Source organism: Scomber japonicus, chromosome 19 (assembly GCF_027409825.1).
Source record: "Scomber japonicus isolate fScoJap1 chromosome 19, fScoJap1.pri, whole genome shotgun sequence".
Classification (NCBI taxonomy): Eukaryota; Metazoa; Chordata; class Actinopteri; order Scombriformes; family Scombridae; genus Scomber; species Scomber japonicus.
Window position 1 is genome coordinate 21,250,078 of NC_070596.1, and position 15,775 is coordinate 21,265,852.

The 15,775-nt window shown below is 40.3% G+C and overlaps 1 protein-coding gene across 2 annotated transcripts; it reads left to right on the forward strand.

Moving 5' to 3' along the window:
- The first annotated feature begins 341 nt into the window (after positions 1 to 341).
- Positions 342 to 10,282, forward strand: rnf165a (ring finger protein 165a). 2 transcript variants are annotated; one of them, XM_053340279.1, is made up of 8 exons: positions 342 to 462; positions 6,821 to 7,121; positions 7,208 to 7,333; positions 7,478 to 7,607; positions 8,267 to 8,371; positions 8,807 to 8,902; positions 9,616 to 9,716; positions 10,076 to 10,282. In XM_053340279.1, exons 1-8 carry the CDS (start codon positions 402 to 404, stop codon positions 10,191 to 10,193), a joined length of 1,038 nt encoding a protein of 345 aa, XP_053196254.1. In that variant the 5' UTR covers positions 342 to 401; the 3' UTR covers positions 10,194 to 10,282. The 2 variants fall into 2 exon arrangements, with proteins under 2 accessions (XP_053196254.1, XP_053196253.1); XM_053340278.1 differs by having other exon boundaries at positions 367 to 462; positions 6,821 to 7,114; positions 7,183 to 7,333.
- The last annotated feature ends 5,493 nt before the right edge of the window (positions 10,283 to 15,775 follow it).

Here is a 15,775-nt window from a genome sequence, read left to right on the forward strand (position 1 = left end):
ACATTACATTGATTAAGTAATTGAAATAATTACATTACTTATTACATTTTAAAAAAGGCTGACTAGTAATCTGTAACTTAATACATTTCCAAAGTAACCTAACCAACCCTGACTATATAAGTGGGGCTGTTAAGTACCTTATCTGGGGCTGGTGGGTTGAGACCACAAGGAGGGGGCGGGCTGTCCTAAACACAGACTCCCCGCCCCTTCGCTGATGTGATTGGGGGAGCCGGGTGCCAAAGCCGGAGGGTTCATGTCGGAGGGATGTAGTGATTGGCTGCTGGGTGTGTGTGTGTGCAGGCAGCTCAGCCTGTGTGTTTGAATGTGCAGAGGACTGGAGGGGATCATTTCCATGGACCATCTGTCTCTCCGGCTGCACACACAACAAAGAAGGACCCAGGATGGTGTTAGTACATGTTGGATATCTGGTTCTCCCCGTCTTCGGCTCAGTTAGAAATAGAGGTATGACTAGCTTTACTTATTTTTATTTTATTTTATTCTTTAACCCTAACAATTTTTCTCGGCGTCTCGTCCTCTTTTTTTTCTCCTTTTAAAAAAAAGTGCATAAAATGATGTAAACAGAGCTGACACCTGCTAGCAAAGAAAGAAAAACAAAAAAACAAACAAGCCAGCTTAATAACAGCGAGTCTATCTTGGATAATGCCTTAGCTTGTCTTGCTAACATAGCTGTAGCGTTGCGTCAATTTAGCCGAAATAAAATCCTGTTAAAACACTTACTTAGAAATGCCTTTTTCTCTAGTATTAACACTAGGATGTTTCAGGGCCTGTTAATCGCTACCAAAATGACTGCAGCTGTCAAGAGGCTGCACAGCTTTGATCCTCGGTTGCTGCAAAATGTGGACAGTCACCGTTTCTTTCTCTTGACTATCAGCCCAAACATTCACAGATTTTAGCTCATAATATATCCAAAACTCGTCGTGTATGTTTGGCTATTAAACCGAGGCGAAGCTGACAAACATGACAACCGCTTGTTTGCCTCCTTTGTGTGCATCTGGCATCCAAGTGTGTTGAAATCAGGCGCTCATTTTGTTCATTTTTTTGTACCATGATTTAATGAGATAGTTCAGTATATATCTTCCCCTTTAAAAAAATAAAATAAGACAAGAGTGTAATAGCTGCTACCTTCAGATTAAAGGATATGGCTGGCTATTGTAATCGGGCTTTAAAATGATATGCCCCCTAAACCTTTTAAAAAACATATCAATCAGATGGGGGGAAGCAATCAAACAAAACCTTCATTTTTATTATAGTGAAAAATCTGAGCAGCATGAAAGACGAATAATAATAACAACAACAATAATAATGAATAATCACACTCGTTCAATTGGGCAATAACAACAATAACATCACCCCTCCATTGCAGCAGGCTTTCTGTGTTGATTATGTAATAATAATAATAGTAAAGATATTAATTAAATTTTTAAAAAAAGAAAAAGATGACGTGCATTGTTAAAGTACATGCAGTAGCACCAATGATTTCATTGTGCTTTTATTTGTGTTCTTTTTTCCTGTTCCATAGTATCGAGGCTGGCTCCACATTCCGCATTTCTCAGACCTTTGTCCCCCTCCATTGTGTAGCTAACGATCATCTGCTGCTGTCTGCCGTAGCCTCTGCCTGTTCTCTGCATCTAGCTGTATTGTGAACCCCTTCTTCCTCATTTCCTCTTTCCATCTGAAGACGACATTGGCATTAAAAAAAAAACCGAGTTCTCCCACTCATACCGTATCCTTCTGTGTAACAGACTAAAGAATAACACCTTTCTGTAGAAAACAGTTTGTCTTTATTTAAACTGTCATGTTGCTCTTTAGTGAAATAACCCATTGTAGCATTTAGACTTTACTACAGACTTGTCATTGTGATTCTCCCATTCAGTGTGGATAGACTACATTCTGCTGTAAATTTCTGTAAAGTGGATACATTTTGACCCCCCCCCCCCTCCCACACACACACACACACACACACACACACATCCTCGTCACTACCCCCCCCCCCCTCCCCACACGATTCGATTACAGCCAGACTTGATCGAACTCTTTGATTATTGTCTCCATCCCCTATTTGCAAAGGTGCATTGTACCAGCTTTTATTATCTATAAAGCAAAATGTATGATCACCTTCTCTAAATCTCCTAACATTCACCAATTGGCCAATACCAGCAAGTACTAAAATCACAGTAATTTGTGTGTGATGTTATGCTCACCTCTTGATGGTCCACTGCACCTGTTATAGTGGCGTATACATATATACACAGCTGGTCATAATCCTATCCATGCCTTTTCTTCCTGCTAGCTGATTTGATTCATTCGGTCACTGTAAATTTGGCGAGACTCAAGTATTAACTCATCTTGCCATTTGCACCAAAAAAAAAAAAGCAAAAAGAAATCCCCCCCTTAATTTATCCACTGTCATGCACAGCCCCCACCCCCCTCTCTCAAGTCTCTCCTCCAGAATGCTATCCATTTTACAGGGATGTGTATATCCTGCACTGCTGTAGAAACTCCTTTTTTTAGAATCAAAATGTCTTTTTTATTCTTTGGTTGTGGTTTTTTCTACCTTATGTTCTTGTATTAGATCCTAATGCATGGTCATTTTTATACTTTTTGTTTTTCCACATTGAACAGCAGATTCCAATGTAATCTTTGTGTAGAGATGTCCCTGCTGTACTGAAATGTGCTGTAAGCATACACATCTACTCATTGGATGCTGCTTCTGTTCTGTTAACCCTACAGAGAGCATGGTCGGGCCTTGCCTTTTGGTCTTTTCTTGCATGGTATTATTATGATTATATAGGAGATATTACTCTTATTATTACTACTATCACACAGTGCCACACATACTAATATTTTCCAATAAAGACTGTAGTTTTCTTCCTAACCTTCAGTGTGCTTTTTGCTGATTTCCATGTGTTTCCCCCCTTCCTCCCTCCACAATGTGCTGTCACTGAGACGGTCCCCCTCACTCTATATGTGCTCTCATTTCTCAGCTGTCTTTGACAGAGTTTTTTCAAGTTGCTGCTCTGCTTACATTGGAGTAGGGGCAACCAAATGTTCTATCCATTCAAAAAAAAAAAGAAAAAGAAAAGAAGCATGTTTATACTGAAACACACCGGCATTGATTTTTAATGTTACATGCTGTCATTCCCTCCTAATCCATACACAGTTGTTTATAGAACAAAACATAGACTCCCTCACATCCACTCATTGGTGTTCATTGGTGTTGACTTAACATTGGAACAATTTTGGGTGATATGGATAAAATTCTCTATCATGGTACCTATAAATTCGTATTGCATCAATATTCACTTACTGAGCACTTTTATATAGAACATCTGTGAAATCGCATCCAATCCAATACAACAGCTCTGCCATAAAATGTTCTTTTACGAAGCTTATACATTTTCATTTTTTATTGACATTGTCAGAAGGGTGATAATCCTACTTTATGTTTATTACAGAGGTTATAATGGGTGATGGTGTAATGGAGTGTATTATATTGAAAAGTGTATGTTCCCCTTGGAATAGACAAAACTTTAGGAACACTTCAAATTATGATATAATCCATTTTCTGTAAAAACCCTGTTAGAAACTTAATGGATTAAAACAACCACACAATCAATTTGCTGATCTAGCAAATTGAATACCTGACAAATCAAACGCACGTTCATGCAAAATCAAGGGTAATATGCCACGGTATCAATGGTATGACAAATGAATAGTCTCATGGTACATACATTATCATTATCCTCCAACTCTACTCTAAGGTATTGACCAAAATTGACGAGTGTCTAAAGCCCCAAAGACCTTTTGAAATCCCTCTTCATTACAAACATTTAACACTGGGCTTAACTCCACTCTTGGCTGCGCTTCTCTCTCGTATGGTCTTAACTGTTCAAATGTGTAGCATAAAGAAAAACATTGATTTTCAATCACCAATGACGACTATTTCATCCGCAAAGTGTTATGTCTAATGATTTTACTCTTCCATCTGGTCTTTTTTCTGCTGATAAGCAGAACAGAAACAGATTTCAACACTTTTATACGAATAAAGAAAAGCAGCACATTGCTGCTCAGTTTTATAATATAAGAATAAATTCTTACAGTCATCCTGTCACTTAAATCTTATTTGGCTTTACAAGTGCAGGTAAAGCTTTTCATTATGTATTGCAGGGAGTTAAACATTAAATTAAAGGCGTAGAATTTACTATTTTTGTGAGTGATTAAGTAATATTCTACTTAATGTTGTCTACAAAGTCCACACAATAACTGTATGTTTATATAAGTTCTATAAAATGGCAATATTTTGTTCTTAGGTTCTTGTTTTTCCTTTAAATGTGTTTACATGTTTTTTAAATGTACCATTTGGGTTGAAGGTTTGCTCTCACTTAATGCACACAAAGTGTAAACATGGGGCAGTCGGTCACAACCTGCAGCAGAGGCTTCGTTGACATTATTTCAAATATTTAGCCCCACATTTTAAATAGAAACTTAACTGTTTAAAGGATTTTAAAGTATGTGAGACTCCAACTGTCCCACTCCTGTCACTTGAGCCTTACATCTGTCCGTCTAAAATAGAGTCACTTAAGACGCAAAGTGTGACTGAGACTCAGCAACTTTCTCCACACTTTTAAATAACACAACAGCTGTAATGCACATGTCCACAGTTGCTGCACTGCTAAAGCAAACATTAATGGCACAGTTTTTTGTTACCACTCAGCATTATCCTTATTTGACCGATGTACAGCATCAAGGTCAGCAAGAGAAGTGCCGCCATCTAGAGCCATTTGTTTGCAGATTTTCAGTCCAGCTGTGCGACATACAGTAGAGGCTGATTTCATTCATTAGTCCCCCACCCCACAGCCTCCCACCCACCAACTCTGCTTGTGAGTGCGCTGATGATAGTGATGTGCAGTGATATCAGCTGGCGCAGTGATGGGCTGCAAAGAAATACCTGCATACACACAGCTCAGAGTGTCACATGATGGAGGAGAGCTGGACGAGGCAGGAGACAGGATTATGGTTAGCGAGGAGGAGGTGTGATTGTAAAGCTGCAGTGATGGGAGCAGTGGGAGGGGGGTTGGGGTGGGTTGGGGGTGGAGGGAGCGGGGAGGACAGGTTCGATGTCAGACTGCTGCAGTCGCGAGTGGGCGGTGCTTCCTAGCTGTCACTCACACTATGACACCATGCCGCAGCCACACAGTGGGGGAGGGGCTGCCTGTGCAGCAGCTCAGGGGTGAGGAGAGGTGGATGGGTTTGTATGTGCGAGTGTGAGTATGTATGTGGATGGATGGGTGGGGGTCTGCTCTGCACCAATCAGACGTTTTATGGCAGTAAGTCAAAGCCGAAGCAGAGACAAAACAATATCAACATCAGGGCTGTTACTGCTGGCAGCACTGCAGTATGTCAAATATTAATGTCAGCAGTTCATGCTGTGGAAGAGCCCAGAGACAAATAATTTGATATTTACTCTGAGCCTCATGCTGAGTCCAGTCTTACCAGGTCACAGGCCTCATACAAAAGTGATATACAGCCCTTTATCAATCCAAACCACAAATCTGCCATTTCTGCTCTATTTCCTCAGCCAAATGTTGTTTTGAGTTTGCTCATGGCTCTCAAGGTTCACTGGCTTCCCATGTCCCAAGGCTATATGCAACAAAGCACAGCAACAACCAAGCAAATGAGTCACATTAGCAATAATTAAATGCACAAAAAGATGTAAATGTTCACATATTAAAGGGATGTTTTTGGATTTTGTGTTTACATAAAAGCAAAGCCCTGCCAGATAAATGTTACTGACTTGACAATTTGTAAACTCAGTGAACCTTTTACTGATAATTACATTTGGCAGCAAAATGCTAAATATATCACAAATCATTAACTAATAGCCAGATCCTCATCATATTAGATACAGTGTCACTTCATATTATAATAAGTCCTGAAAGTGTGAAACTGTTAGATAAAGACAATAATTTCTTCCAACCTGCACAATTTAAAAGGACTGCATTTATTCCTGGATCATGGAAAAACACAATACTACAATACTCAATATGTACATCTCATCCTCCAGACCCTGTCGTAATGGGAAGTTGAAGTAGCAACTGTTTGTCCCTGCCTAACTCTCCTTCCAGCCCTCCTGTCTAAGCTCAAAGTAATTTGTACTGATTGTTTTGTGCAACTCGATACCGAAGTAGTTAAGTGGAGCTACCACACAATCTCATGTCTCGTCCACCTCTGATAGAAAGGGTGGGGGAAGGTAGAGATAAAGGTGGATAATCCTCTGGTTCCTGTGGTGTCTGACTATTATCAGACCAGCAATAGATCTCAATGAGAAATCTACAGTTGAGTTTTTATTCCTTCAAACTGCATGGTATAGAGAGGCCAAATTCAATCCATTCGCTAGCGATGGACCACAGATCCTCCTGGAAACACCCCAGGCTCTTCCACCATTCCTGCTGGCCGCACTATGGCAAGTGGGGAGGCGGGCCATTGGGCGCAATCTGTCTGTGGATTTAGGTGGTGCTCCACAGGGGTCTCAATGTCTGTGTCCTCCATCTGCTGTTCTGTCTGTCTCCTCTCTTCCTGTGTCTCCTATTTTTATGTTCTGTCAGTGTGATTGGCAGTTGAATGTATTTTTTTATTTGTTGTATTTGTGTATGTGTGTGTGTGTCTTTGTGTCTTTTTTGTAAATATGTCTTTCATTATGTGCTGGTGTGTCACTGGTTTGTATCTCTGTGGGGTATGCTTGAATGAAAGTAATCGCAGGCTTATCTGGTTTCTGATCGCTTACATTTATTTCTCCCAGGAGCACACTTCACCAGGCATCAACACAGCCATGCTACCTCCTGCCGACACTTTCACCTGGGTGCTCCCCAGGCGCCCATCTCAGCTGAGTTCCCTCTAGGACATGCCAGCCAGCCCCCTCAGACTGGCCTGGCCACCCACCTGCCCCCGGCACACCATCCGCCCCTCACTGCCCTACCTGCAGCCCCTCAGTTCCAGGATGTGCCAGGGCCTCCATTCCTACCTCAGGCCTTACACCAGCAATACCTCATCCAGCAGCAGCTTCTTGAAGCGCAGCACCGCAGGATTCTCCCACACTCCAGGTAGAAATACAACTACATGCGTATTAATAAACACAGAGAAACAAGCCAAACATTTTTACTTCATATATATCTTCCCTGTTACACAGAAGAACCCAGGAGCGCCTCCCCCTGAACCCTCACCGGCTGCGCTCAGGCTATGAGTACTCCCCTCCCCTTCATGTTCCCCAGCCAATGTCACAGCAGCCACGGTACCTGGCCGAAGGCACCGACTGGTGAGTCGCTGTTGGGGATTAACGAGAATCCTGCGGAGACGAGAAATGACCCTGTGCTTTCATCTCTGCTCCCATCTGTCTGTCTGTCACATTGCATAGCATGGATGACGACACTGATTTAGTTGCATGTCTGTCTTCCTGCAGGGATCTCAGCATAGATGCTGGCCTCCCTCACCACCAGTACCAGCTCCAGCAGCTTCCGCAGCACTATCAGCATTACCTGGCCTCCCCTCGAATGCACCACTTCCCCAGGAACAATTCGTCTGCACAAGTGGTAAGTGTGTGGCAGGCTGTTTGGGAGCATGTTGGAAATAAGTGTAAAATAAGTAAAGGACACTATTATTCTCCCAAAAAATTCTATTGATACACTTCTGCTCACTGTGGTCCAAGACTGCAAATACAGTAATCCAATCCAAACTCCAAATGCATATAAGAGAACATTTAATATTCCCCTGTTTACGACTGTTTGTGGGACAAAACAAACAAATTGAAGACATTGAAACAATGAGAAATTGTTGTTTGCATTTTTAAAAACAATTCATAATCATTAGTTTCAGTTTTAAAAGGGACACACTTGAACAGTTTTGGGAGCATTTCACTTTTTCCAGAATACTTGCAAACAGAAAAACATTTGGTGTTAGTGTCACCCTACGGCCTTCTCAAAAATGTGTTTTTGTTTCTAACAATGCATCAGGGGAGCTTCTGCTCTGCTTATGGCCTCACAGACTTAGGTGCCAATTTACAGATTGTGTACACATGGTGAAATACCTTCTGGGTTTTTGGCTATTAATTCTTAAAGGACCATCTTTTTCAAATGTGAAGCACTTGGTGCATGTCATTTCTTTTGTTGCAAAGCACTATGAGCTCCACTTTTTTGTATGAAAGTTGCTAAACACACATAGTTGCTGTAATATGATGACAACGTCTCTCCAGGTTGTGCATGAAATCAGAAACTACCCATACCCCCAGCTACACCTGTTGGCACTGCAAAGTCTGAACCCGTCAAGGCACGCCACCGCTGTGCGGGAAAGTTATGAGGTAAATTTGACCTTACCTCATATTACATTTAATATAATTTAAACTCTTTATCACTGCACCCGCCAAACCCAGGACCCTCTTGTTGCTAGGAAACAGCTCTAAGCTTTGTACCACCGTGCCAGCCCATCTGCATCAGTGATTAGTGTAGTAGTCAACTTGAGCTTGAACTCTTCTTTTTTATCTCTGCCTGTAGTTCCATTTAGTGGCTGTTCTGGAGCTTTCAACCATATTCCATGTTCTCCTTTAGCAGATGGAGTTTTACATTTCCAGTTTTTGATCACTTTTGTGTCTTAGCTGGTTTAAAATCTGAGGTTCATTCTTGAAAGTATGAACAGCAGTTGACAAAACAATCGCACCTTTGAGGCTTTTACTGTTCTATTATCTAGTTTATTCTACTCTATGCTTGTCTCAACTGTTTGCCCACTTTGTCACCAGGAGTTGTTGCAGCTAGAGGACCGGCTGGGGAGTGTCAGCAGAGGCGCCGTGCAGACCACCATAGAGAGATTCACCTTCCCTCACAAATACAAAAAGGTAAGGCAGAAAACAGTTATTAGTGGATGTTAAAGATTCACAATTTCTTAAAACAACATTCAGGTGCCCTTATTTATCATATTGAAACAGGTTTTGCTCGCTGTAATCATTCCTCCTGTTCATACTGACCATTAGAACATCACCTCAAAATGTGCTTACAATGTAAGTAATGGGAGACAAAATAAACAGTATATTTTAAAGTTTTTCTGAAGATAATATGAAGTTTCATCCGTCTGAGTTAGTCAAAGCCACAGTTGGTCTTTTTATTTAAAAAATCATCCCCCCTTTGTGTCTTGGGGGACAGTGTTTTCCTGTTCAGCTGCAGTGGAATAGTAAAAAAAACAAAAAAAAACAGGGAATTTGGCACAAAAAGGACTGTAACTTTGACTCCATTTGACTCATTTGGATGACTGAAGCCTCGTATTAGTTTCAAATAAACTTTTAGCTACATTTTTGCACAGAGGGAGAGCTGTGGATTTTTTCCCCCATCACTTTATCCACATTATAAAAGGATCTTCTAATCGTCAAACAGGAGGAATGACTACTGCAAGAAAAACATGTGTCATAGTTCATTAGGGCACCTGAATATTGTTTCAGAGCAGACTTGAAAAATAGTGAAACTATCCTTTAATAACACATCTGCTGATTCGCTTGGGGCTCTTATGGCTTTTTGACCTCACCCTTTGTCTCTCTGTAATCTGACCCACTAACAGAGAAAGCCCCTGCAGTTGAAGATTGGGGAAGAGGAGGAAACAGATGTGGATGAGAAATGCACCATCTGTTTATCCATGCTGGAGGACGGCGAGGACGTCAGGTTAGGATCACTCTTTTTACACTGTAACTGTCAATCTAACATTTTCACCAAACTTTGCTTTACTTTAAGGGAGATTTCAAAAGTTGAGGAGCTGTTAGAAGCACATGCACATATGCTTTAAACCAAGTTGGGGGTGGGGGACAAAGAGGGAGGAGGGTAGGTTTACAGCACATGGAGTCTCAGCTGTCTGAGAGGCATGTAGGATTGATGACTCAACAGAAGTCGCCTCTGCATGCCTGAATGAACAAAATTATCTCCCTATTGGTTTCAGAAGTTCTTTGCAGGCACATAAACTACATGCACGCCTCCCCATGTGACTCAGCATTGACCCCATGTCTCTCTGTCTCTCTGTCCTCCAGGAGATTACCCTGCATGCATCTCTTCCACCAGGGCTGCGTGGACCAATGGCTGGCCACCAGCAGGAAGTGTCCAATCTGTCGAGTTGACATCGAAACACAGCTGAACCCTGACAGCTGATGAGATTCCTCCCTCTCCCCCTTCTTGTCAATCACCCTCGTGTGGTTCCTGCTTTCATCCACCCCGGCTTGCCGGCCCTCTTTCCCCCACTGTTGGGTGCTTTTGCCAAAATGTCTCCAGACTTCATGTGACATCATCACCCTTCTGACTCACGCTTTACTGAGCCAAGCCAGGATAACTAACTGCACGAGAGGCCCCAAAGGACTCTCTTTATATAGAAGCACATCCCTCTGGAAGCAAAAGACACGCAAACACACATACACACACAGACACACACACATACTCATGTACACAGGGTTTACTTGTAGCTTGCTGATCATAAGTGGGGTGTTGTTACTGTTGTGGTGTTGTACTGTAGGTAGCCCTGGGCTGTGTAGCATGTCCTTAAAGCCATGACTTAATGTCCCGAGAGTGGAAAACACAACCCCACACTGAGCTGGCTACTTTCTCTCTTTTCTCTCTCTTTCTACATATATATATACATATATATATATATATATATATATAGGAATATATATATATTTCTCTCTTTTCAAATTCCTTCAATCAAAATTAATATTCTGCCACACAAGAAAGCTTAACAAAAACTAAATGCTCTGATGCCATGTTTACTTAAAGATCATTTGTGGTCGTAGTAGAGTAGCAGTAACCAACAAGTGATATCTGGTGCACTGTTGCCTTCTTCTTCTTCTTCGAGGGCAAGCAAGCACCAGCTGAGTGTTTTAATTCTATCATGCAGCTTTGATATTTTGCAATACAGTTGTACATTTCCCTTGGGTCGGTGTCCTGTGAGATGGTGTTATGTGAGTAGGTGTCTTTCACTGCCGCGGAAACCTGAACCCAGTGATGGAGTTGTCGTGTGTTCAAATGTAATATAGGTAGAAGGTGTTTTACCAAAATGCATTTCATCACAGTGTCGCTTGACCTGACGCACAGGTTCACGTGTGTGTGCTCCACCCTGCTGTGTGGACTCGCAGAATGTGTCTAACAAATGCGTGGATGTTCAAAAAGTGCAAATGCGAGTGTGTTTCAAGGGTTCCAGGCAACACTTAAAGGATAATTGAATTTCTATATTTTCCTTATTGTCAAATAATCTCATGCGCAGAGCCAAACCAACAATGAAGTAATCTACTTCCTTAAGTATTATATGTGTACCCAAAGCCAGATGTATCTTATTCCTTTAGCATTGTAGACCTCTGTTGTTGTCCAAAAATTATTACAACTACTTCAGTGAGCCACACTGCTGTGTTATGTTGCAGCTTCAAAGACTAGTAACAGCAATCAAGGTTTCAGACTTATTTTCAGAGTAGTTCTGTGTAAGGCGGGCGCCACTGAGCAAGCATGATTCTGTTTACAGAGCTTCGCGAGCTTGTGCTACTTATCACAACCTCTTGACTTTGCACTGAAGTTCTTTGAGAAATGTTAAGTAAAGCACAAAGTCAAGAGCTAGTGAAGTCCTGCAAACAGAACTGTGTTCCGGTGCATATGCAGGGGCGTCTGCCTTACACAGAACAACTCTCCACAGACTGAAAACGTGATCACTCTTATTAGTCTTTGGAGCCGTTTCTAAACAAACTAACGTCCCCAAAACTTTTTGTGGTGAAGAAATGTGTCATCCAGTGACTCACTGACATTTTTAAAATAATTTTTGGACAACAATGGACATCAACGGCACTCAGGAATAAGATAATCAAGCTTTGAATGCACACAGAACCCTTGTAAGTAGATGGTTGGTTTGGCTCCAAACATGAGATTTGCTCACAATAAGAAAAATACAGAAAATCACCAGCCTTATCTTTTAACATGAACTTACTGTAGTTAGGTTACTAGCATGGCCACTGGAGTACTTATACACCACAAAGCCAAAAAAAAAGGAAACTAACATGCACTGCAGAGTGAGGTAGGAGGAAGACTTAGCTGCCCTTGTACCTGTATCTTCATCTGGCGCAGGGCCAGTGGCAGAACAGTGTGTACTAAAAATGCATGTTTCATCGTTGATTTGGGCTGTTAGCTTTTGGTAGCGTTTCTTCAATTTAAAAAGGTACAGAGATGGCTGTGCTTGATTTAGTTAATCTGAGCTGTGACTATCTTCTCAACACTAACAAACAGACAAAAAAAGAGCACGTGTCAGTGGCTGTTCCCCTGACTTGTAGCGTGTGTTCATCCTATCCCCTTCGGTGGCAACGATGGGATCCTCTTATTGATGTTTACCTTATTGCCTAAAGAACAAGCACATGTGACAATAGTTATAGCAACAAAAAGTTTTTCCTTGCATTTGCGTTGGTTTATATTTAGGTATAGATTCATGCAGTGTTTCAGCAGAGAGGTGCTTGCGTATTGATCTTGTGTATTTGTGTGACAGACCTCCCCTCGTGGTTGCTATGCTGGTTGCTATGCTGTATTGCTAGAACATGTAGAATGTGGTGCGACGGAGGCAGCCTCTCTCTCACAGTGCACACAGACATGAGACGACACAACAGCAGGAAAACATTCAGGCTGTTAAAACCAACAAGTCCACTCCCTCACTTGCTACTAGGTCTTGCCAGCTTTGTTTGTTTTGTTGTTTTTTTTTTACCCTTTGTGTCAGCTTGTCATTTCAGTTTCCCAGGGCTGTGTGTTAATGCCTTTAGGACCCTCACTGTCCTTTGCACTGTGATAGTAAAAGGATAGGACTTGACTCTTTCAGCCTTGTGGGCCAAGGATCAGTTAATCACGATTACTTCTCCCTGTCTTGTGCACTGCCAGTGTTGACACTGCCTCCTCCTGTAGTGGAGTCATCTGTGATGAAGTTTTCATAGTTTACACAGGGTGTTGTCAGTTGAGATGCCTTAAGTATTTAACAATCATAATTTATTACTAACTGTAGATATTGTGGGTATGTATTTAATTTTATATAGTTTTTTCGGGGGCGACTGAATCATAATTTATTTATTTAGAAATAACACAAAAATGCTATGAAAAAAACTATTACCTCATTTTTGCATTGTTTTAAATGGGAATGCTTTGCATGCAGTTGTACTTTTATGGAACACTAAAGTTAAAGAAAAAAAAAAGGAACCCTGCTGTTTGATCTCCACAAGCTGGCTGTGCGATGTTTACTGTCCAAGGCTGAGCTACTGAGCCCCCTCTCTCTCTCTCTTTCTTTCTCTTTCTATGTCTCTCTATCTCTCTCTCTTTCTCTCATGTGGTGCTGTGGATCTTGGTTACATTCCATTCAATGCAATTTCTCTGATCCCCCATGCTGTGATGTAGTGGACAAACTGCAATGACATGAATTGGTTTTAGTTTGTGATTTTCTTTCTTTTCTTTTTCTTTTTTTGTTTTGCACTCGCTGTTTAAATATGGGAACCCTCTCACTGGCAAAAAAAAGGTAGTTATGATAATTTAATAATATCACTTAAGATCTCTGGCTTTTCTGTTTTTATGCTCTGCTTCTCACAATGCACTATGGGTCTTAATAATGATCATCTGTGAAGCATGTTCCTTCGCTTTGTATCTGTCTTTCTTTTCTCTTGGTGTTTCTCTTCAGTTCTTTTTCCAGACTAGTTTGTAGACTTAAGCATAACAAGTGCCTCGCTTTAGTGTTAGGAGATATTTCCATATGACTGAAAACATTAATAACAATCAATCCATGAAGCCACCATGCCTTATTGGTTGCATAATTAATTAAAAGAATGAAGGAGACAGACAACATTTGACACAGGTGTCTACAAAAGCCATTATCTGCAAAGAATACAAGTCAAATTGTCCAAAACAGCTGCTGGTTTGTAGTTCTTAAGCATTACATGTTGTGGAAATCGTTCTGACAACAAAGAGGCATGTCTCACTGTGGGCTTTTCAAATACTACAGTTACTATCTTTCTTTCAGTTCACTTCTCTATTCAGTTCATCCTCTTACTGTATCTCTCCATCCCTCTGCTCCCTCTTCTTTCCATTTTGTGTTTGATTGTACCGTCCACCCCTCCTCTCAGTATCTACCCTCTATTTCCTTTCACAGTCTAAAGGAAGGCAAGGATTTTAAAGCACAACCTTTTCTAAAAATGCATGTTTTCTCAGGTTTCAATATAGTCTCAATGGTTTAATAGTATATGGTGAAAATATATACAAAGAATATAACAGAAAAAAAAGTATTAATTTTGTTGCTGCTTGAATCTGAAAAAACAAAACTGAAGAGAAAATATCCCAAAAAGTGCCAGTGAAAGGGCTGCCGCCATCCTTGTATGAAAATCTGCTGTTTAGTTGTGACTGCGCAATGTTTTTTCAATAGGATATTTTATCTGAAAATAGAACTATTTATCATTAATATTAAAGCAATAGCGCATTAATGGTGATGAGTGTGTTGATGAAGAAATGGATGAGCATATTATGGGTAAATGTTAGATTCACATGTGGTGGAATTTTGTACTTTATTTATTATTACTACTAATAATAATGATAATGATTTCAAAAGTTGCATTGCTAAACCCAAACTGTTCTGTTTTTTGTTTTTTAATTTTAATTTTATTTCATGGCTTGTATATTATCCTTTTGTATGTGCTCTTTTTGTAATAAATTGGATAAAATGGACACTTTGAGTCTTTTTAGTCTCAATTTTAAGATAATGAACAACATAACATGAATATAATAAAACCCTGGTAAGAGGTTGCTTAGGTTAATTGAGTAAATGGTAAAAATGCAGCAACCTTTATGTTATAGAAACATTCCAGATGTTAGTTAATACACATTTTTCAGACATACTGTATTTCACACCTTTGAAACCATTTGGTACCTTATATTATACAGTTGTTAGACTGTGTTAGCATAAAGTTTCCTTTTTTACACATCTATCAGAAACAGAGCAACAGTAGCATTCATGTGTGGTTCTGTTTCTGGCCACCCAACAAATCTAAATAAAATATTCTCTCTTTTTTTAGCTCTGTTTTGGCATCTAACAACTCCTGAGGCAAATATCTGGCTCTTTAGACTCTAAATGCTCCAATACATACACCAGTTAGTTGCCCAGTTAATCGGTCTGCTATTTGGCTCTGAGCAGGTAGTGCACAGTCAATGTATCACTAAAAACATCTGCCTGCTGCTGGACACTCGATAAGAGTGGTGACAGTGAACCAAAACGGTAATGAGTGAGTTGCAAAACCAATACAACAAGCTGAAAGATGCTCTCCTTTCAATTTACATCTAGTCATTTGATCCATTGTTCATGTAAAAACACTCATTTGTGCAGCTTTAAAATAAAGAGAATCAAACAGGTTGAAAACTGTAATTCTGAGTATTACAAAAGAGTTTAATCTTTTATAAAACCTCCAATATAACAAAGTAACTGACTGCAAACCATCCCTGACATATGAAATGTAAAAAGATTGGCACATTCAGCTTCCTGACCAAAGTAGATATTGTCACAGTATTTCATTGCAGGCTATATTCTCAGATATTATTAAATATCTAAGCATAGTATAATTCTTAAAAAAGCTATGAATGTAAAAATCTGTCACAGTTCCTGAGATATAAAACTTGTCAGAGCAGAAACTTTTTGGTCATTACTTTAAAGCATGAGGGAAGAAATCTCTGCAATGGGAAATAATACT

Bases quoted from the DNA above. Each gene is read 5' to 3' on its own strand.
- rnf165a (XM_053340278.1), top strand. From the start codon at position 402: ATGGTGTTAGTACATGTTGGATATCTGGTTCTCCCCGTCTTCGGCTCA. The intron at 7,334-7,477 runs GTGAGTCGCTGT...GTCTTCCTGCAG, and splicing joins CTGGCCGAAGGCACCGACTG to GGATCTCAGCATAGATGCTG. The intron at 8,372-8,806 runs GTAAATTTGACC...CTTTGTCACCAG, and splicing joins CTGTGCGGGAAAGTTATGAG to GAGTTGTTGCAGCTAGAGGA.